Below are 23,252 nucleotides of genomic sequence, written 5' to 3' on the forward strand. Positions count from 1 at the left end.
CCAGAAGCGGCGCCCGTGTGTACCTGGTTAGTTTCTTTTTCTTCAGTACTGCGGATGGTCAACATGGCTCGCCGTCGGACACATGCAGTACAGATTTTTTATATATATTTTTTTTAACTACTACGTCATCGGCATCCGCAATGTTTCTGCAATGTGATTGCGGAAGAGCCACAGATTGGACAGCTTCCATTGTTTTCAATGGAAGCTGTCCACGCAGAAATCACGAAAAAATGAAGCATGCTCCTCCACAGCTGTTTTGCCCTAGCATGCTATGAGCGCTATTTACTGCAGATTCCACAGCACATATCTGTCTGTGGGCAGGAGACTGTAAAGGCAAGTCCTCACACAGTTATGGCGGCCTTGAGGAGGTGGGGATTATGGCCACGATAAAACATACAAATACTAAACTCAGCTTTACCGAAACACTCTATTTTTATTGTACGGTCGCGATAATCGTGACAGAAATCTTCGCCTGTCCTCACACCGCCAGCTACACACGGCAGGCTCTGCAACAATCCGCCCACACATTGTTGGGGGATCTTCCTGTCTTGTCCACACTCTGCAAGATGGCCACCTTCGTCTTCCTGCCGCCTGCACCAGGACATGGCTGCATGTGAGAGGCATGGAGCAGGCGCAGCGCTGACAGTGCTGGGCCCTTCCCTGGAAGGCTGTGTGAGCCGGGCCGTTGTCCGTAGCAGCTGGGCCCAGCTGTGGTGTCCAGGAGCGGCGGGGAGAGCGGCCAGTCAGGAAGGTAGTGACCTGGTGGACTGTGTTGTATGTGTGTGCCTCCATACAGAGGGCTATAGTAGCCGACCGCTGCCCACTATAGCCAGCAGCTACCACCCTGTTAGCTCCAGCAGTGCAGGGGTTACTAGGCACTGTTCCCACTAGCACACATGTAGCCTGCAGCTACCGCCTTGTTAGCTCCAGCAGTGCAGGGGTTACTAGGCAGTGTTCCCACTAGTACACATGTAGCCTGCGGCTACCACCTTGTTAGCTCCAACAGTGCAGGGGCTACTAAGCACTATTCACACATGTAGCCTGCAGCAGGTATTAGTGTATCTTGACGCCATCGCAAGGTAGCGGTGTGACAGGGCTTGCATAGAGGGACTGCCCTCTCACACTCCTACCTCCGCATTGGCTGTTAGTAAGTGTGCTGTGGCGTCCTCTCCGCAGCTGTTTTACTCACCACCCTGTGGCTCCGTTGGGTGCTGCTCTGGAGTGGCGGAGGACTTATCAGGGGCCTCCCACTGCAGGGCTGGAGGAGCGGCGGTGGGGAGCCCCGCTGTGGACATAGCAGCGCCGGAGCCTGTAGCGGAACACAGGGGAGAGTGCAGCCGGGGCCAGCTCAGAGTTTGGAACCCAGTGGCAGAGCGGGGAGCACAGACGGGTGGACATGAGCATTTTAGTCCAGCACTGAGCACCGCAAGCAGCCGACCAGGGAGCAGAGACGGTGGGACATTAAGAAACGCAATTACTGCAGCGCGGAGAGCTGGAAACACAATGCCGTCCCTGTGATCAAGCCCTGCTATCAGTATTCCCTGCTCGAACATTACACTCTCCGAAGACTGCAGGGAGGGCAGAGTAGCGAGTCTGTGAGAAGACCAGCGGCTACCTGGACTCACAGCTCTGGAGCTCAGCACCGGCTGCTTCAGGCAACAATCCACAGTAGTAGCACCTTCAGGTTTTGAGCCAATTGGAAGCTAGGGGTGTAAGAGAGGCGTTCCTCCTGTCAAACCCCTAGCTTCCGGTGGCATCAAGATACACTAATACTGCCAACAGCTACCGCCTTGTTAGCTCCAGCAGTGCAGGGGTTACTAGGCAGTGTTCCCACTAGCACACATGTAGTCTGCAGCTACTGCCATGTAAGCTCCAGCAGTGCAGGGGTTACTAGGCAGTGTTACCACTAGCACACATGTAGCCTCCAGCTACCGCCATGTAAGCTCCAGCAGTGCAGGGGTTACTAGGCAGTGTTCCCACTAGCCCAGTGTTCCCCCAACTCCAGTCCTCAGGGATCAGCAACAGGTCATGTTTTCAGGATTTCCTCAGTGTTACACGGGTGATGTAATTATTGTTGGTGCCTCAGACATAGCCACAGGTGTTCCTACCATGGAATATCCTGAAAACATGACCTGTTGGTGGTCCCTGAGGACTGGAGTTGGGGACCCCTGCACTAGCACACATGTAGCCTGCAGCTACCACCTTGTTAGCTCCAGCAGTGCAGGGGTTACTAGGCAGTGTTACCACTAGCACACATGTAGCCTGCAGCTACCGCCGTGTAAGTTCCAGCAGTGCAGGGGTTAATAGGCAGTGTTACCACTAGCACACATGTAGCCTGCAGCTACCGCCGTGTAAGCTCCAGCAGTGCAGGGGTTACTAGGCACTGTTCCTACTAGAACACGTGTAGCCGGCAGCTACCGCCGTGTAAGTTCCAGCAGTGTAGGGGTTACTAGGCACTGTTCCCACTAGCACACATGTAGCCAGCAGCTACCACCTTGTTAGCTCCAGCAGTGCAGGAGTTACTAGGCAGTGTTCCCACTAGAACACATGTAGCCTGCAGCTACCGCCTTGTTAGCGCCAGAAGTGCAGGGGTTACTAGGCAGTGTTCCCACTAGCACGCATGTAGCCTGCAGCTACCGCCTTGTTAGCTCCAGCAGTGCAGGGGTTACTCGGCAGTGTTCCCACTAGCACGCATGTAGCCTGCAGCAACCACCTTGTAAGCTCCAGCACCCGCAGCGTAGAATCACCCGGGGACATGATAGCGTTGCATGCTGCGCCACTTCACTCTGACCTGCAGCGCAGCTCCCCACTATTTCCCAAAGAGACCCCATTATAGATAGTGGGGTCCTTCCGGCACCATCTGATTCAGCACTTCCAGTTTTTCCTAAGACGCAGCCGACTAACAGAGAAAGTACTGCTGCTGCGCACGCTGTCAGGGAGCCGTTCCAGCATCCATTCATATGCGTTACAAGTTGCCGCTAGTGTGAACACTGCCTAGTAACCCCTCGACTGCTGGAGCAAATAAGGTGGTAGCTGCAGGCTATAATGTGCTAGTGTGAACACTGTTTAGTAACCCCTACACTGCTGGAGCTAACAAGGTGGTAGCTGCAGGCTACACGTGTGCTAGTGTGAACAGTGCCTAGTAACCCCTGCACTGCTGGAGCTAACAAGGTGGTAGCTGTAGGCTATAATGTGCTAGAAGGAACACTGCTTAGTAACTCCCTGCACTGCTGGAGCTAACAGGGTGCTAGCTGCAGGCTACGTGTGTGCTAGTGTAAACAGGGGTTACTAGGCAGTGTTCCCACTAGCACACATGTAGCCTGCAGCTACGCCTTGTTAGCTTCAGCAGTGCAGGGGTTACTAGGCACTGTTCCTACTAGAACACATGTAGCCTGCAGCTACCACCTTGTTAGCTCCAGCAGTGCAGGGGTTACTAGGCAGTGTTCCCACAGCACACTATAGCGTGCAGCTACCGCCTTGTTAGCTCCAGCAGTGAAGGCGTTACTAAACAGTGTTCACACTAGCACATTATAGCCTGCAGCTACCACCTCGTAAGCTCCAGCAGTGCAGGGGTTACTAGGCAGTGTTTACACTAGCACACATGTGGTCTGCAGCTACCACCTTGTAAGCTCCAGCAGCGCAGGGGTTACATGGCTGCATGTGAGAGGCATGGAGCAGGCGCAGCGCTGACAGTGCTGGGCCCTCCCCTGGAAGGCTGTGTGAGCCGGGCCGTTGTCCGTAGCAGCTGGGCCCAGCTGTGGTGTCCGGGAGCGGCGGGGAGAGCGGCCAGTCAGGAAGGTAGTGACCTGGTGGACTGTGTTGTATGCGTGTGCCTCCATACAAAGGGCTGTAGTAGCCGACTGCTGCCCACTATAGCCAGCAGCTACCACCCTGTTAGCTCCAGCAGTGCAGGGGTTACTAGGCAGTGTTCCCACTAGCACACATGTAGCCTGCAGCTACCACCTTGTTTGCTCCAGCAGTGCAGGGGTTACTAGGCAGTGTTCCCACTAGCACACATGTAGCCTGCAGCTACCACCTTGTTTGCTCCAGCAGTGCAGGGGTTACTAGGCAGTGTTCCCACTAGCACACATGTAGCCTGCAGCTACCACCTTGTTTGCTCCAGCAGTGCAGGGGTTACTAGGCAGTGTTCCCACTAGCACACATGTAGCCTGCAGCTACTGCCTTGTTAGCTCCATCAGTGCAGGGGTTACTAGGTACTGTTTCCACTAGCACACATGTAGCCTGCAGCTACCACCTTGTTAGCTCCAGCAGTGCAGGGGTTACTAGGTACTGTTTCCACTAGCACACATGTAGCCTGCAGCTACTGCCTTGTTAGCTCCAGCAGTGCAGGGGTTACTAGGCACTGTTCCCACTAGCACACATGTAGCCTGCAGCTACCACCTTGTTAGCTCCAGCAGTGCAGGGGTTACTAGGTACTGTTTCCACTAGCACACATGTAGCCTGCAGCTACCGCCTTGTTAGCTCCAGCAGTGCAGGGGTTACTAGGCACTGTTCACACTAGCAGCAACTTGTAACACATGTAAATGGACGCTACACCTGCTCCCAGACGGCGCTCACAGCACCAGTACTTTCTCTGTTAGTTGGCTGCGTCTTCGGAAAAACTGGAAGCGCTGAATCAGATGGCGCCGGAAGGACCCCACTAATTATAATGGGGTCTCTCCGGCTTGCCGCGCCCCACTATTTCCCCAGATGAAGCGGCGCAGCATGCAGCGCTATCATGTCCAGGGGTGATCCTCCGCTGCGGGTGCGAACTGTCTGAAGCCTGTATTCACATGGCGGAGCGCAGAATCAGAGTTGGAATCTGTGCAGTTTTTGCATCGCATTGTGTTCAGTGGGGAATTTGCATCTAGGGTCTCAGGTACATCCGTACGTAGCCTGCGGGCAGTGGATTCGCGGGCGAGGAATAGGCAGCATATTGTGGTTCACGCACCGCGGATATGATAATGAAATGTTATCCACACGCTGTGAAAAAACATCACCAGCATACATTGATCCGGTCGACCCGATTTGACTTTATGTTGAAATCTTTGGTTAAAATTTATATCCAAAGACTTGGCAGGTTTTGCGCTGCAGAAGATATATTTGCATGCGTTGTGTAGTTCGCCATTGACTTGTGATAAGCAGAAAGGACTGTCAGGTGGTTACTACATTAGGGCGGTTTCAGATGAGCGATGGCGCAACTACATTCGCCGACACGGAGCGTTGTTGCGCCTGAATGAGGAGAATTTCTTCCCCCTTCAGCAGGAAAGGCAGGGCATGTTCAATCGTTTTTCACGCATACAATGAACGTCCGAGAAAAGCGCTAGTGAAAACAAAACCACTGAAATCCTATTGAAATCATTATCGCTTTGTCCCATTGTGCGGCCGTGATTATCACAACCGCCTAACGGGAGAAATATACATTCATTTGCATCTGTCCTTAGGCTGGGTTCATTAGACCATGTTGCTAACGCAGTTTTTGCAGCGTACATGAGCCAGGCGAAAAACATTTGTGGCATGCGCTATCTTGGCGCGTATACATGCCAAGATAGTGTATGGGTAGTGGTGCAAGTACACGTATCATTGCGTACTGGCTGCGAGCTCACAAATGGCATGCCGGCAAGCACATTCGTGTGAACCCCGCCTAACGGGAAGAATTTTGTAGCTAACTACTATCTTGGTTGCTGTGACAGAATGGAGACGGCGCAGACTCTAAGGCCTCATGTCCACGGGGAAAATGAGGCCCGCTACGGTTTCTCCATGGAGAATCCGTAGCGGGTCCCTCCTGCCCCGCGGACATGAGGGCTGAAAATAAGAATAAATAAGAATAAACTTACCTCCCGCCCGCTCCGGATCTTCCCTTCGCCGCGGCGTCATCTTCTCTGCGTCGTGGCCGGATCTTCTTTCTTCGGCCCGGTGGATGCGCAGGGCACGTCGGTGACAGTCTTTTTTTGAGAAGCGACACGTTTTTGGGACTGGTGCTTTTTTTGCTGTGATCCGACCAGACCAGACATTGGCTATAAATAGAGATGAGCGAACGTACTCGGTAAGGGAGGTTTCGCAATCGAGCACCGCGATTTTCGAGTACTTCACTACTCGGGTGAAAAGTACTCGGGTGCGCTGTGGGGCGGGGGGTTGCAGAGGGGAGTGGGGGGTAGCAGCGGGGAACAGGGGGGAGCCCTCTCCCCCCCCCCCCCCCCACTCCCCGCTGCAACCCCCTGCTCACCCACAGCGCACCCGAGTACTTTTCACCTGAGTAGTGAAGTACTCGAAAATCGCGGTGCTCGATTGCGAAATCGCCCTTACCGAGTACATTCGCTCATCTCTAGCTGTAAATCTACAGGAAGCTTGGGAAAGCCCTACAAAGATTGCAGTTTATTTTTTTTCTTCATGGCATGTTTTTCACTTTTGCTGCTTTTTGGGTCCATGGTGTTTTTTTCAAAATTAAAGTATGCTGCAGGTTTGGAGTTTTTTTTTTCTGGCCTTTTCTCACAGGCTCCTCTATAGGGGGAAAAACAAATGACCAAAAAAAGCCTGTTAAAAAAAAAAACATGATTTTTCTTGTTTTTTTTAACCAAAAAGAAGCACCAAAAAAAGACTGTCGAAGGCCAAATGCACACAACCCAGTGGGATTCTGCTTCCAGAATAAAGTAAACCGATAGAAATATATATCTCCATAAAAATCTGTACAGTATGCTTGCCCATATTTGACATATTGCAGTTGAAAATGTGAAAAAATGATGATTTTTTTTTCAAAATTTTCCCAATTTTGGCGCTTTAAATAAATATGCACAAATTCTATCATTCTATTTTTACCAACTAAATGAAGCACAATATGTAGCGAAAAAATGTCAGAATTATTTGGACATGCAAAACCTTTACGGAGTTATTCTATCTTAAAGTGACACATGTCAGATTTCCAAAATTTGGCTTGGTCATTAAGGCGCAAACAGGGTTGGTCACTAAGGGATTAAATGTCCAGGAGCAAACACATGGCTTTTAAAGGCAAGTTTTATAATTAGAGATGAGCGAATATACTTGTTTTGAGTAATTACTCGATCAAGCACCGCAATTTTCGAGTACTTCCGTACTCGGGTGAAAAGATTCGGGGGCGCCGGGGGGAGGCGTGGCGGAGTGGGGGGTAGCAGCGGGGAACAGGGGGGAGCCCTCTCTCTCCCCCCCCCCCCCCCCACTCCCCGATGCAACCCCCCACTTACCCACGGCGCCCCCCGAATCTTTTCACCTAAGTACGGAAGTACTCGAAAATCGCGGCGCTCGGGCGAGTAGGTTTGCTCATCTCTATTTATAATCCATCTTCCTCCTTCTATGTAATAAGATGTGGACGCTGAAAAATGAGACCCAAAGCCAGTCATCCTCACTTTTGTCAAGCTCTCTTTCTTCATCGTGGTCTGCACTGGTGGAATCTTCTCCTTTGTAGGTTTGGCTATTGGTTGCCTCTCTGCTATGAAGTCCTGGTTGCAGGTTGGATTCAGGATTGAGGTAGAGGAGCCTCCTATCTCAGCCCCTCCACTCAGCTTGCCACAGGAGGCAGTAGAGAGGGAGGAAAACGTTTTTGTGAGCCTGTGCCACTAAACACTTTGCCACTATACCCTCCCCCATCCCAGCGACGCCCCTGCATTTTATCCAGCCACATTGGGGGGTTTCCGGGCAGCTGGAATTGCGCCCCTGTGTCAGCTGCGGGGGGCAACCACTGAAGCCCCTGCCTATCATTAGAACGGGAGACACCCAATTCCCCATTCCTTCCCAACAGGAAGGGAATATGTACCAGCAGGGGAGGCCACAGGCTGCCAGTATTGCAGAGGACAACTGATATTGATATGGTCCCTTATGCTTCAGGGTCTATCAGAGATCAATGCAGGAGCAGGAACATGTAGCTTTATAGTAGGCTGCTCAGGTGCGTAGAAAAATACAGACTGAAACATATGGCACACAGCAAAGATACACGATAAGCCAAGAAAGCAGCCACATTTTAAAAGCTAACACATCTAGAAATGAACAGTCCAAGCATCATTCTGTGCTAATAAAAAGTATGTATAACCCGGGAGAGGGCGCATCACAGAAGCTTCCGATAGTGGAGATGACTGGGAGAAAAAAGCGCCATGATTACTAGGAGGAGCTGTAATATTACCACTATGGAGGAATCCCTGCTGTGATTACTGGATAGGGGAGGGGGAATGGCATGACTGCTCTGATTGCTAGATAGCACAGTCCTTTTAGATGAGCCAATTACACTGGCCAACAAAAAAAATATTTTGGAATGTTTCCTTAAAGGGGTTGTCCCGCGCCGAAACGGGTTTTTTTTTTTTCAATAGCCCCCCCCGTTCGGCGCGAGACAAACCCGATGCATGTGTTGAAAAAAAAAAACGGATAGTACTTACCCGAATCCCCGCGCTCCGGTGACTTCTTACTTACCTTGCGAAGATGGCCGCCGGGATCTTCACCCTCGGTGGACCGCAGGTCTTCTGTGCGGTCCATTGCCGATTCCAGCCTCCTGATTGGCTGGAATCGTCACACTTGACGGGGCGGAGCTACGAGGAGCAGCTCTCCAGCACGAGCGCCCCATTCAACACAGAGAAGACCAGACTGCGCAAGCGCGTCTAATCGGGAGATTAGACGCTGAAAATTAGACGGCACCATGGAGACGGGGACGCTAGCAACGGAACAGGTAAGTGAATAACTTCTGTATGGCTCATAATTAATGCACGATGTACATTACAAAGTGCATTAATATGACCATACAGAAGTGTATACCCCAACTTTGTTTCGCGGGACAACCCCTTTAACTTCATGAGTCAATTTTGGGGTCAGAAAACAAATATGACAAAGAAAAATTTTTATTAGCTCTAGTTTCTGTGATATACAATAGGTGGAAGTATGTTACTTTTACAGATTAAGAGTAAATGACACATTTTAATTGCATATGCTAAAACATTGAAAGCGCATTAAAAATTTTTTTTATGACAGTTACATTCTAAGATATCTAAATTGATGGACGAATTCCTGGCAGGTGGTTCGGTGTGAAGAGAATCATGTGGGGACTTCATGAGATCGTTTGCTTTTGGCTTGCCTCTTGTAAGTGAGTTCTGGAGCATCCCTACACACAGACCAGCATTAATCAGCAAGCATTGCTTCATTCCAACGGTCCTGATATTTTTGTTCTATTACAGAAATATCCTGGTGGAATCCTTCTTCGTGTTCATCACTGACAGCTCCACAATTAGGAGGGAAAAAGTCTAGGTGGGAGTGGAGAAAATGGATTTTAAGGGACATGTTGCATCCAAGTGCATGGTATTTTTCCAGAAGTACTGTCACCAACTGAGTGTAGTTATCCTCTGTTTTGTTGCCTAAGAATCCATGAATAACTCCCTTTAAGACTTGGCAAGCTTCCTTTTCTTTTTCCTCCAAAACTTGGTCAAACGCAGGATCCTTTACAAGTTGTCAAATTTGTGGCCCAACAAAAATACCTTCCTTAACCTTTGCATCACTCAATCTAGGAAATGTGTCTCTTAAGTACTTAAATGCCTGTCCTTCCTGGTTCATACCTTTGACAAAAGGTTTCATTAAACCCAGCTTTATATCAATGGGTGGAAGAAGAACATCTTTTGGGTCCACGAGAGGCTCAGCAATGACACTTTTCTGGGTAGAGTCAAGATTTCTTGCAGGCCAGTCCCCTTGAGTGTAATGTGATTTCCTATCCCTACTGTCCCACATACATAAAAACCAATAGTATTTAGTGTACCCCAGTTGCATTCCTAAGAGTACAGCGATGACTTTTAGATCACCACAGATTTTCCACTTGTGTTCAGCATATTTGAGTCGCGGAGGGCTGTAATGTTTGCATAAGTCTCCTTCATGTGAACTGCATGATCAACAGGAGTAGAAGGAAAGTGGTTGCCGTTGTGAAGTAATACAGATTTCAAACTAAGCTTGGAGGAGTCAGTTGGATCATGGTTCAAATTCAAACATTTCATCAAGTCATTAACGCCACAGCAAACAACCGGATTGTTTTTCTTCTCAAAAAAAGGAAGCAGATCCCTCTGACGTAGAGATGAGCGAACGTACTCGGATAAGCACTACTCGTCCGAGTAATGTGCCTTATCCGAGTACCGCTGTACTCGTGCTGAAAGATTCGGGGAGCGCCGCGGAGCGGGGAGCTGCAGGGGAGAGCGGGGAGGAACGGAGGGGAGATCTTTCTCTCCTTCTCTCCCGCCCGCTCTGCCCCGCTCCCCGCTGCGACTCACCTGTCAGCAGCGGAGCTCCCCGAATCTTTCAGCACGAGTACAGCGGTACTCGGATAAGGCACATTACTCGGACGAGTAGTGCTTATCCGAGTACGTTCGCTCATCTCTACTCTGACGTTCTCTATACTGTGAGACCCTGACAACACGTTGGAGAAGATTCCATTGCTGTAGTCTTGACCCTAGAGGTTCTGCCATCTTCTTTGACAAGTCAAGGTCTCGAATGAGATCACTCAATTCCGCTTGATTCAGTCTGTGCGGTGTATCATCTTTTACCTTAAAGTCGAGGTGATGAGCTGTGGAAGGCTTGTTGGGTTCTTCTTTTTCCACACTTTCTTCATTTTCTACTTCAAGCTCATAATGTTGGGGTGGAGTAGGAACTGGTAAACTATCTGAATGTGGAATAGATCGAATAGCAGATGAAAGATTCGGGTATTGAACTGTTTCTGTTTTCTTCATTTGACAATCCCTCCTTTATAGGCGGAGTCAAGCAGAAACAGTAGTCATCTGTATGGTTTGTAGGCACAAACCATAAGCACAGCAAAAGCCATAGATCGTTTTTTATTTTTTCAGCCATTCTCGTAGTTTAACTGAACAAGAGCTGCAACATATATGTGGAGCCCGTGACTTATCCTGGGCCCCTACCTTCACACCAAAATAATGATGATAGGCAGTCTTCACAAGAGGCATCAGGTTGCGTTTCTGTGACGAAAATGTTATTTCACCACAAATGTAACAAAAATTATTCACTAAATTTACACATTTTCATGGCATTTTGATATAGCAAATTTTACACTTTAAAAGCTCTCCAAAACCAGAAATTCTGAAAAAAAGAAAAACGGAAACAAAATGAAACTCATAGCAACATTTATTATGTTTATAACCTACAAACATATGGGGAACGTTGTGTTATGTCAGTTCAGAGGTGTGACAACTCCCCCCAAAAAAGGAAAAAAAAATTCCCACAAAATAAAAATGCAAGCTCTAAAAAATGACATGTCACTGTATCTCCAAAGCAAGAGCTAATCGGTCATTTTCATGGTGATTTTTGAATTCAGCTTATAGAAATACATAAGAATATGCTAATTTTGAGCCTGAAACAAAATCATCGTTGGGCAGTGTTATCGTTTGTACGAACAAGTGATGTCATCATTAGCGCTTTCGTTTTTGGGCAGCCTGTTTATATAGGAGATACATAGTTGGCTTTTTCAAGTCAGAATCGTTCAGTCTTTCACATTGGCTGTATAAGTAAATAAGAGGGACAAAACAAGCTCTGTTTAAACCGGACAATAAGTGAAGAGCCTACAATGGTTTTTTAGCTTGCTTAAAATGAATGAGAAATGAAAAGTGAATGATTATTGTTTGTCATTGGCTCGTGTTTAGAGACTATCGTTCACTTTCACTTATTTGAATGTTAATCGTTCCGTCTAAAAGCACCTTAAGGACTCCTTTTACATGAGAATTTTATTATTGACTGAAAATTGCGGCCATCTGAAGCATTGAATTCCAATGCACTTGTTCAGATGGGCGATTTTTAATTAATTTATTTTTTGTGCGCAAAATCAGCTGGCTGGAAAAGATGCACCCGGTACGCCTTCCGGACGTCCGCTTTTACGCTGACCAGAAAAGATAGGTCTGGACCTATCTTTTGCTGTAATACGCCAACTGGTCTCATAGACTCCTATGGGAGGCTATGAGAGCTGTCGGAAAAGGGAAGTGAGAGGGAGTTTAGCAGCGGCTCTGGTAAACTCCTTCCCCCTCTCTACCTCTTGCCAGCTGCCGGCAAAGGGAGGAGGTGGGAGATTAGTACAATAGTTCTGCTAAGCTCCCGCCCCCTCCCCTTGCCAACACCTGACAAGGAGCGGGAGTTTAATACACTACGGCTGCCGGCAAAGGGAGGGGGTGGGAGTTTAGAAGAGCTAAACTCTTTCCCCCTGCCTGAAGAAATTCCGGGCAGCGGTGTGTATACCGTCTGAAGGAGGGGTTAAAACAGTAGATGCAGCTGCAACTTGGTCACGGCTGCCTCTCGTTCATGCGATTTTTCTCCTGTTATGTGGTCGTGTGCGGGCAGCTGAAAATCACAGCGCCCATATAAAGGAGCCCTAACTCCGTACTTTTTAGTCAGCCATTTTGCATTGTAGCTGACGTTCAAAGGCTTATGTTGAAATTAATTTAAAAAAATGACAAAAAATTGGTGGTTTACTTCGTGATTAAAATTCATCAACTGGTAAAAACTGTCCACAAAACGCCTTCAGTTTATCTCTGACTTACTTGCTATACTGTTTATAAATGTCATCTTCTACCTTCATGAGATGTCGTATTCATGTGGTTTTTTTTTTCTTTCTTTACCAGACATTTCAAGATGTGGACAAATATGGAACAGTGCTTAACTGATACATGAACACTATATTGGATAGATCTGATTTGTGGGATCTACAAGTCAATGAAAAATGCAAATAGAATTCCTGATTTGTAAGCATGGGCTGCAATAGCACGGCTCTCGGCAGCTGTACTTTTCCCAATCTTAATGTGACAACGTTGAGCCAAGACTCCACTTTTAATGGATTCCCTACCCCACTCAGGATATTACTGGCAATAATAATGATATTAATGATTGCCATTGCTTTTTTAGGCAATGCCATTGTTTGCCTTATTGTTTATCAAAAGCCAGCCATGCGTTCTGCAATCAACCTCCTTCTTGCAACACTTGCATTCTCTGACATCATGTTGTCACTGTTTTGCATGCCTTTTACTGCAGTGACAATTATCACTGGGACCTGGCACTTTGGTTCGCATTTTTGCCAGATATCAGCCATGCTCTACTGGTTCTTTGTGTTAGAAGGGGTTGCCATACTACTTATTATCAGTGTTGATCGTTTCCTGATCATTGTTCAGAGACAGGATAAACTAAACCCACACCGTGCCAAAATAATGATCTGCTCCTCTTGGATATTTTCTTTTTGTATTTCTTTTCCATCTGTCGTAGGTTGGACCTTAGTGGAAGTTCCAACACGAGCGCCGCAATGTGTTTTAGGATATACAGAGTTTTCGTCGGATAGGGCATATGCAGTAATGCTGGTGGTTGCAGTGTTCTTCATCCCTTTCAGTGTAATGCTATACTCTTATCTATGCATCCTAAACACAGTAAGACGAAATGCTGTCAGGATTCATAACCATGCGGAGAGCTTATGCCTCAGCCAAGTAAGCAAGTTAGGGTTGATGGGACTTCAGCGGCCTCATCAGCTGAATGTTGACATGAGTTTCAAAACCAGGGCCTTCACCACCATATTGATTCTCTTTATTGGATTCTCGCTTTGCTGGCTTCCACATTCTGTGTTCAGTCTGCTTTCTGTCTTCAGTAGGACTTTCTACTACAGTTCCTCCTTCTATAGTATCAGCACTTGCATTTTGTGGCTCACTTACCTCAAATCTGTTTTCAATCCTGTCATATATTGCTGGAGGATAAAAAAGTTTCGGGAAGCCTGCATGGAATTTATGCCCAAAACATTTAAGATCCTTCCCAAGATTCCAGGGAGGACAAGAAGGAGAATCCGTCCTAGTACCATCTATGTTTGCAGTGAACATCAGTCTGCTGTCTAGAAGAGCTCTTCAGGAATTCTTGTACAAGCACAGAACATTTCTGCCTAATATATTGCACATTTCTTTAGTTCTTGTTGTTTCTTTTCATTTTGATGCAACTATTTTGTTCCACTGATTCTTCTCTAATGACTCAAGAAGCTCAAATGTGTTAACCTTTTATAGAAGAGGTAAAGGGAGAATAATAAGATTGCACTGAATTAGTGTATATATTTAAAGGGAAAGATGATTAATGAGCAGTAGGGAAAAGAGTGCCAAACTATTTGCAATAATTAAGAAATAAAAGTAGGATTTTCGTATCTTTCTGCCTTTGTTTTACAATGTGCCTTTTTGAGTTTATTATGCTTTGATTTAGTCATCCCAGTATATTCTTAAATCACTAATGTTCCATAATGTCTTCAATATTCCGAACATGGATCTAACATATATACCCGAGTCGAAGCTAAGTTTTTCAGCACACTTTTTCATGCTGAAAATGCCCCACTCGGCTTATACTCGAGTGAAGTAAAAATAAAACGCAATACTTAACTCCCAGCCGGCGTCTGTGTCCCCGGCGCGATGGTCTTCCCGGCGATGCGGCAAGCTGCTTACTTACACAGCGCTGACAGCGGGGAAATTCAAAGCCGAGCAGGAAGATGACAGCAGGGAGAATTCTCAAGCAGCTTGCAGACACGGGCTGGGAGGTGAGTATTGTGGGTTTTTTTTTAACCTAGTATATACCCAAGTATAGCTAGGGTTATACTCGAGTAAATAAGTTTTACCAGTTTTTTCTCATAAAACGTATTGACTCGGCTTATATTCAGGTCGGCTAATACTCGAGTATATACAGTAAGTCATCAATCTGAATTCCAGTCTGTTTATTTTGCTGACCACACCACCAGCTTCATATTTCCACATTGTTATTTAAAATGGTCACCGGGAGTGCAAAAACTACATTTTAAACAGTGCCCCATTGCCATTTACTGACAAGTGCACATTCACAAATGTACAAACTGTCATCATTACAGAATTTGAAGGCACTAAGTAGCCTGACCAGTAAAACAGCAGAGCCTACAGGTCATAACCAATGGATACCCAAGCAGAGAGGAGCAATATCTCTGCAGTTTTGTAGAACAAGTTATAACATTATATTACAAAATTACATGTCATCGCCTTATGAAGCATAGAACTTTCATTTTGAATCACCGGATACCTCTTTAAGGCCATACAATGTTCACCTCTCCTATAGCACTTCTGTCTGCTTTACTCCTTCCTACAGCCCTTTTTCCTTTCCTTGTGTCTTCACCATTCCATTTTCATTTAAATCTATCCCAGGTATCTTTGTGAACCCTGTTTGCTTTCCCAATCTGATGCCAATGACCTTCACATCTCCACAGATCTTCCGCTTCTGTTCAGAGTATTTAATTGAGTGAAACACATCCTGGAGCATTTCATAGGGCTCCTTTCCAACTGGAACAGAATGCAGCACATTGCCATTGTGAGGCAAAACTGCTTTCAAACTAGTTCTTGAGGCATCTATGAAAAGTCGCCACTCTTGGACATCATAAAAGCAATTCAGAGCTGACATCAAACTATTTATGTTGTTACAAAAAGTTAGGCATATGGTCCACCCTTGGGGCCACAGCACTTTATTAATTTCTATTCATTTAGAGCTTAGAAGCAGGGCGATTATACCACCATACTCCTCTGGGGTTCTAGATAGTAGCGAGGCACGGCTCTACTACCCCATCATTAGATAACTCTGGAATAGATTCTCTACGAAGTGAGGTGATCTAGACACAAAGAGCTTTAGGGGAACTACCAGTTGGGGATCTGAAAACCCTTTTGTAGATTAAGTGTATAGGCCATGGGACTCTTTTACTTATCAGTGTAGCCGTGTCCTTCCTGCTTGCTCTTTAATGATCTAGAAGGGCAATGCATCTTGCTGAATCTTAGGTGCTAATAGCAGTCTTCTAGGCTCTGCTGCACAGACCAGGACTGATATCCTGAAAGTCTGCCTTTCTTCTTACTGTTTCTAGTTATCTTGTATATGATACTGGAATCCTCTGGTTCTGTTATATCGACTACTACATACAAATTCTTCTGTATCTCTTTTCAATTCAATTAATGTCCTTTTTGTTCCTGATGAACTGTCTAAACAGATTGGGAAACATGTCGAACCTACTTGAACTCGCCCTCTAGTTTTACATCTTAAACCTCATTAGAATACTTATCTAGCACGAAGTACTAATTGAATCATAGTACCAAAGATACTTTCTGAATAACTTGAACTACTTATACTATAGCAGCTGAGCACTCTATGTTCATATCAGAGGCTCGGTATTGCCGTTCTCAACTATATAGGAGGTGTAGGCTACGTTCACCCTCATAACCGAATCCAATGGCTAATTGAGTGCATGTCAAAAAGCACTCTCTGAACCTCTTTAAACTCAGTGACTGGGCTGCTGACTCTTAACGGGGGTCTCCATTATCTGCTTATTGACCCGGCCACTGAGACATTCTGATCTATATGTACTGTTTGTTTGGTGTAGGGAACCCGTATCCACACTTTTAATTCCAACTCCTACGTTAGGGTTCCTGTTACATCTTTTGCCTTTTTGTCTGTGTGTTGTCAGTCCATTAATTTTAAACTAATCCTAATAAAGATTATATATTTTAGTTACGTCTATACTGTGAAAAGCTTAATAGACTCCGATTCTGCCTCAGTGATAACTGGTACAAAAAGTTAGGACCCTATCATAAGGCCTCGTGTACTTGCATACACGGATTCCACTGCTGAATCCTGTAATTATTACAGTGTTCAGTGATGATGGGACTCCCCACGGGGACGAAAGAACTCTGCAGTCAGTGTTTGATGTGGTGCACTATGTGGGTGCCGCTCTCTGTATCACTTGAATTTTCCATGGGTTAGAGAGTCCTATTGTAGGTTCTGTTTTAGGAGTGATATCACATGATTAGACTCTGGTTTTGAACAATTCCTCCTTGGCTTGGGTAAGACTTAAATGTAGAACTCTTTGGTGCTTCTAGTATGCCTTTACCATGCAGAATGGAATTAGTCAGTCAGAGTTGGCAAGATTTCTACTTTTAGTGACTTATAAACTCCAGCTAGTAGCCATCCAGACCCAAAGCTTAATGATTTTTAGGGTGTTGAATTACTTCACAGCTGTGTCATTTGCATGCAGTAGATCAAACTATTATTGTTTAAATCTGCTACTACTGCCTAACTGCTGGTAGAGACTAACAGTAATTTAGTTTGCAGGGAGTGAGAAAAGTCAGTATTCTCTCCTTTAGGCCTCTTTCACACGAGTGCTGCGCTCTCACACTGGCTCCATTGTGGCCAAAAATCGTGTGAATGAAGAATAGCTGCGATCAAGTCATGGCCAAAATTCACATTTTCTCGTCCATCTACACGAGCAGCTGCGGCGTATATATGCTGCAGCACGGAAATCCCTCAGTTGACAAAAATCTTCGGAACTTCTTATAATCGTTATATAGCACCAGCTGTAATCATTTAGCAGCATTGGGATGCTGCTAAACTCCCTCCCCCCCCCTTTTTTTTTTGCAGCTCCTATAGCAGTCTATGGGAGCCACCAGCGTATATCGGCCGAAAGATAGGGTAAGACCTATTTTTTCCGGCTGGATATAAAACCGGTTACTAAGGTCTTATTACTCCCGATGCAACGTTTTACGCGGCTAAAAATTACTCATCCGAATGAATGCATTGGAAACCCAAGCGCCGGCGCCACAGTGAGTATATTGATTTATCATTTTGGGCAAGACTATATTTAGAAAAAAAACCCCTCTACTGATCATGGCGGACAATGTGTGGCTAGAATTAGGACTCCAGCAGAAAGCGCTTCTACATTCACTGCAGGAGACACCACATGCCTAACTCGCAGGTCAGTGCAGTATTGGGTTCACTTCCATGGGATATGGGAGCAGAAGACCCACAAGAGTTCCGGACACAGGATCCTGCCTGGCCTTGTGAGGTTGCTAGCTGGACCTTAAAGGAGTGGCAACATGTGGCATAGCATATACCGATCAGTTGCAGTATCATTTGTTTTGTGCGGATAGGTTTGGCGCTGACCTCACCTCAGGAAGCATGCATCTCAGTTGATTACAAGACATTGTGCAAGCTGGTGCTGGTTCCATACTGGTGTGAGGTGTGTTCTTCATTGCATAGGTTGGGTCAACTGTTCTACCTTAACATATCATTAACCGATGCCTGCAACGTTTCACTGCTTGGTGACCATTTCCAGACCTCTGTGGACTTCATATATCCCCACAATGATGGGATATTCTAGCAGGATAATGCACCATGTCATTGGGCTCAAGTTGCCCAGAATTAGTTTTAGGAGCAGAATGCCCACTGTCAAGCTAAGACACTCATCTGTATTGCAGAAGCATAAATATAGCCATAATATGCTCATGTGTCATTGCCCTAATAATGAGGGATTATGCTTGGTTGAGCTGAAAATGTCCACTAGATGGAGACAAAGTCTGTATAACATATTTGGCCTGCTCTTTCATAATTATAGTGGAGAAACAATGTTTTAGACTGTAGCCACCTTCCCCTGGAAGGTAGATATGCTCATAGCACAACAAAACTAAACCAAAATCAAAGAAATTCACACTATTGTTCTAGGTTAAAATGTAACCTTTATTTTACATAGCTAAAAAAATGGGGACACCTATGTGTACCCTAATATACCCTACACTTATCCCTGAACATTATGGAGAACTCGCCCTGACAAGGGCAACCCTGTGCAGGATTCTCAGCATAGACCAACCTATTAAACCCTATATTAAAAAAAAAAGGTAGTATACGTGACAGAGTGATAATAAATACCATGCAATCCAATAAAGAATCTATACAGAAAATTACAACAATAGATTTCAGGAAAACCCTACCCTGTGCTATAACTTATATCCTCAATCAGTCCATTAATCAGAAGAAACTATGATATACATATGTTTATCCAAACAACCATTCATGCGATGAAGGACTGTACACTCTGACACCCATGTGCAATCACAGAATTAACATACCAGAAGGTATTCCAGGCTCATCAGGGTCTGCCGATATAGCAATATGTTGAAGATATGGAATCAATAATTCACAAATACAGAACCATTTCAAGTTCCTTTCACCAATTAAATATGCCACACATAATTTCAATATGAGACATAAGTCATATCAAATAAATGTAAAATAATTTCTGAATCTTACTGTCAATGAAGATATATATTATATCACTAGCTGATATACCCGGCTTCGCCCGAGTTAATTTGGTACTGGTGTTTATCTGGTGTTCACACGGAAAATCTTATGAAGTCGTGCTTACTTTAGAGATACCGGAAAAACATATGTTCACCATTTTGCATAATTCTCTGCGTTACCCAGGAAACACCACGTGGAGGTAACCATGTGACGTTTACTTTATATAAAATGACATCAGGAAGTGAGAGAATTAGATTACGTACATAAAATTTGGACACTAATTCTTTTGCGCATAGAATTGAATAATCAAGTTGAGACCCATTAACTTTTCCTATTTATGACATAATCAATGCTCGTGCCAAATTTCCCGTTTCTATGACACCGTAAAGTGAAAAAATTACATTACGCACGTAAAATTTGGACGCTAATTCTTTTGTGCTACAATTGAATAATCGAGTTGGGACCTATGAACTTTTCCTATTTATGACAATCAATGCTCGTGCCAAATTTCACATTTCTATGACACCGGAAAGTGAGAAAATTAGATTCCGTACGTAAAATTTTGGACGCTAATTCTTTTGCGCATAGAATTGAATAATCGAGTTGGGACACATTAACTTTTCCTATTTATGACATAATCAATGCCCGTGCCAAATTTCATGTTTCTATTACATTGGGAAGTGAGAGATTTAGATTATGTACGTAAAATTTGGACGCTAATTCTTTTGCGCATAGAATTGAATAATGGAGTTGGGACCCATTAGCGTTTACTATTTATGACAATCAATGCTCGGGCCAAATTTCCCGTTTCTATGACACCGGAAAGTGAAAAAAATTACATTCCGCATGTAAAATTTCGACGCCAATTCTTTTGCGCTAGAATTGAATAATCGAGTTGGGACCCATTAGCTTTTCCTCTTTATGACAATCAATGCTCCTGCCAAATTTCACGTTTCTATGACACTGGAAAGTGAGAAAATTAGATTCCGTATGTAAAATTTCGACGCCAATTCTTTTGCGCTTAGAATTGAATAATCGAGTTGGGACCCATTAGCTTTTCCTATTTATGACAATCAATGCTCGTGCCAAATTCCCTGTCTCTATGACACCAGAAAGTGAAGAAATTACATTCCGTACGTAAAATTTGGACGCTAATTCTTTTGCGCATAGAATTGAATAATGGAGTTGGGACCCATTAACTTTTCCTATTTATGACATAATCAATGCTCCTGCCAAATTTCGAGTTTCTATAACACCGGGAAGTGAATTAGATTCCGTACGTAAAATTTGGAGGCTAATTCTTTTGCGCATAGAATTGAATAATCGTGTTGGGACCCATTAACTTTTCCCATTTATGACAATCAATGCTCGAGCCAAATTTTAAGTTTCTATGACATTGGAAAGTGACAGATTTAGATTACGTACGTAAAATTTCGACGCCACTTCTTTTGCGCTAGAATTGAATAATCGAGTTGGGACCCAATTACTTTTCCTATTTTGGAGATAATCTATGCGTGTGCCAAATTTCATGTTTCTACGACATCGGGAAGTTGGAGAACTTTTGGCGAGTCAGTGAGTGAGTGAGGGCTTTCGTCTTTATATATATAGATTATTAGTGATAAGGAAAGTGTAGGATTCATGAAAAAAAAGGTTCTAAAATGATAAATGAAGACTTACTGCATCGTATGAACCCACTCTCTGGACAATGGCCAGCCACATTGCAAGTGGGATGAAGATGCAATAATGTCCATGGTCACGGGGAGACTGAAGGATTGTACCAAGTCCTTGCTTTAAATATTATACTGCATGGCTATATCTCCCTTTGTTTAATAACATATCAAGAGCAATAGAGAACGCAGACAGTGAGAGGTCTTATCCCACGTAGGCAATCACCGGATCAGAAGTAAAAGGCAGCGCATGTATGGATGAAAGAAATTAGCACAAGTGCAGTAACGATAAGCAGTCTTAGTTCTCTCCCTGTTACAAACCACTAGTGCATGTACAGTGTTAGAAAAGAGGGACTTGGTCTTTTATCCATAGCATCACAAGTATAGATAATGCTCATCGTATTCACACCAATAAGAGGACAGATCTTATTATAAATGGATGACTTATTCTACCCCATGAAAAAAAAGGAACAATCCAAAAGAAGAAGAATGTTCTCCAAAAAAAAAATCTCATCTACAAATGGATAAAAAGAATATATTTTATAATTTTATATATATATATATATATATATATATATATATATATATATATATATATATATATAATTTTATTTTATTCATTCTATATATAAATAAATAAAAAAAACACTTCAGAAAAAACAACATAGAAATCTTCTGAATTTCTGATGTATGCGTCTGTCCCAGTTTTCCCTCCTCATATTGGATAACTTTGATCAATTGAAAAGTTAGTGATGGGGTTGTTCCCAGGTAAGGACGGTTGTGGTTAGGGATAGTCTTATTTTCAGTCCCCACCCCCCTATATGTTCTAATACATGATATCTGAACTCACGTTTTGCTTTACCCAAATAAGACCGTGGACACGAGCAAGTACATAAGGAAATAGAACCTCTTGTTTTGCAATTGGCACAATCTCGATAAGAATAAACTAAATAGTCTGCCAGAAATTTTTTGATCCAGCCAGGTCTTTGGTCTAGGAGGGTGGTATAATGGCTACGGCCTAAAATGTCACACTAATTTCTCCCCCCACATTATGTGATGTTAGGCATCTCCCCCACTAGATCCTTTACGGCTGGATCGCTCCTCAATATTGGCTAGAAATTCATGAGAATATTTCTCACTTCCTTCACTGCTTAATCATAAGTGCTGATAACATGAATCATCGGGTCATCAGCTGGTCTAGCCCATGGTCTTAAAAGATCCCTTCTGCTTTGGGTCATAGCAAAATTGGATGCGTTCGATAAGACCACATTTAGACAGCCTTTCTTCTCAAATCATCCAAGTCCCAATTCTTATCCGAAAGAGGAACAGTTTCTCCTAATCCTCAAATATTCTCCCTTTGGAATAACCCGCTTCAAACGAGAGGCGATTGTGACTGTTCCAGGTTAATAACCCGTTCCCTGCTGTAGGTTGCAGACTATGAGATCTCAACAGTATCACAAGGTCAGCAATAATCCCCAGGATCTCCCCCCTGACCAGCGTATTCACTGCGACTTACACATGAACATGAAATCAATGGACCTGATAGCAGTTTTCATGCGCGCAAAAAATAAACGCAATCAATACCCACAAACACAAAAAAAAAAAAAACGTAAGCAGGGCCATATACACGGGGAATACTCAGTGTTTCGGTCTGTGCATACATTCATGTGAATAGATCGTCTAGTGAACAGCAGTCATGATACAAGGACACATGGAACTTAGTACAGTGATTGAGGGTGCATTCATACATAGCGGAATTGGTGCACATTCTACCACGGATCCGCGGCAGATTTCATCCCTTCAATTAAAAAGCTGAAATCTGTTGCAGATCGTGGCAAAACCCATATCAAAATCTGAACCATTTCCGCAAAAAAGTACTATTCAGGAAGAGAAATACTTCTCCAATCCAGCCAAGTGCCAACACCTCCTGTTCCAACACAGGGTCACAACATATGGAGTTTTCCTCCCCTCCTCATTATTGGCAAGATCATTGCAGAGCGCTGGTTGTTTGTATCATTTCAATAAGTAAGGTTGAACTGGCAGAGAATGAGACTGGCTTACTTATTGCATGGGCCAGTCAGCCAGCCCCCGACCCTAGAAGGGGGCAGACTCAATACCATCCAACCCTGTGTCCGAACTAGGCCGTAAGTGGAGATACCGACACTGCTGGACTCAAGTTGGGTTGGATATTTCCCTTCTTGGAAAACCCCATTAGGTATAAAAGCGGTATATTGTGTGAGAGACTTATCAGTCAGTCACTGCAGATACTACACATGGAAATAAGAATTTATTTCTCTTTTTTTTTTTTCTTACATATTCCTACTTTGGGAATGGCATAGTTCATAAAACACATTAAATTGATATACAATTCTGCAATCCCTTTAGTACAAGACTACATGAACCAAAGATTTACCTTTCCGGCACAATTGCTTGCCAAGATACTTACTGTATGTTTTGTATGGAACGTATAAGTGATTGATAAATAATATATTTCAATGGCAAATAAAT

The 23,252-nt window shown here is 44.5% G+C and overlaps 1 protein-coding gene across 3 annotated transcripts; it reads left to right on the forward strand.

The window, feature by feature from the left end:
• Positions 1-693: 693 nt before the first annotated feature.
• Positions 694-14,155, forward strand: GPR45 (G protein-coupled receptor 45). 3 transcript variants are annotated; one of them, XM_066577834.1, is made up of 3 exons: positions 8,922-9,093; positions 9,189-9,309; positions 12,612-14,155. In XM_066577834.1, the coding sequence occupies exon 3, from the start codon at positions 12,738-12,740 to the stop codon at positions 13,857-13,859; it is 1,122 nt and encodes a 373-aa protein (XP_066433931.1). In that variant the 5' UTR covers positions 8,922-9,093; positions 9,189-9,309; positions 12,612-12,737; the 3' UTR covers positions 13,860-14,155. The 3 variants fall into 3 exon arrangements, with proteins under 3 accessions (XP_066433935.1, XP_066433926.1, XP_066433931.1); XM_066577838.1 differs by lacking the exons at positions 8,922-9,093; positions 9,189-9,309 and adding an exon at positions 694-751; XM_066577829.1 differs by lacking the exons at positions 8,922-9,093; positions 9,189-9,309 and adding an exon at positions 3,708-3,798.
• The last annotated feature ends 9,097 nt before the right edge of the window (positions 14,156-23,252 follow it).

Source organism: Eleutherodactylus coqui, chromosome 1, assembly GCF_035609145.1.
Source record: "Eleutherodactylus coqui strain aEleCoq1 chromosome 1, aEleCoq1.hap1, whole genome shotgun sequence".
Classification (NCBI taxonomy): domain Eukaryota; kingdom Metazoa; phylum Chordata; class Amphibia; order Anura; family Eleutherodactylidae; genus Eleutherodactylus; species Eleutherodactylus coqui.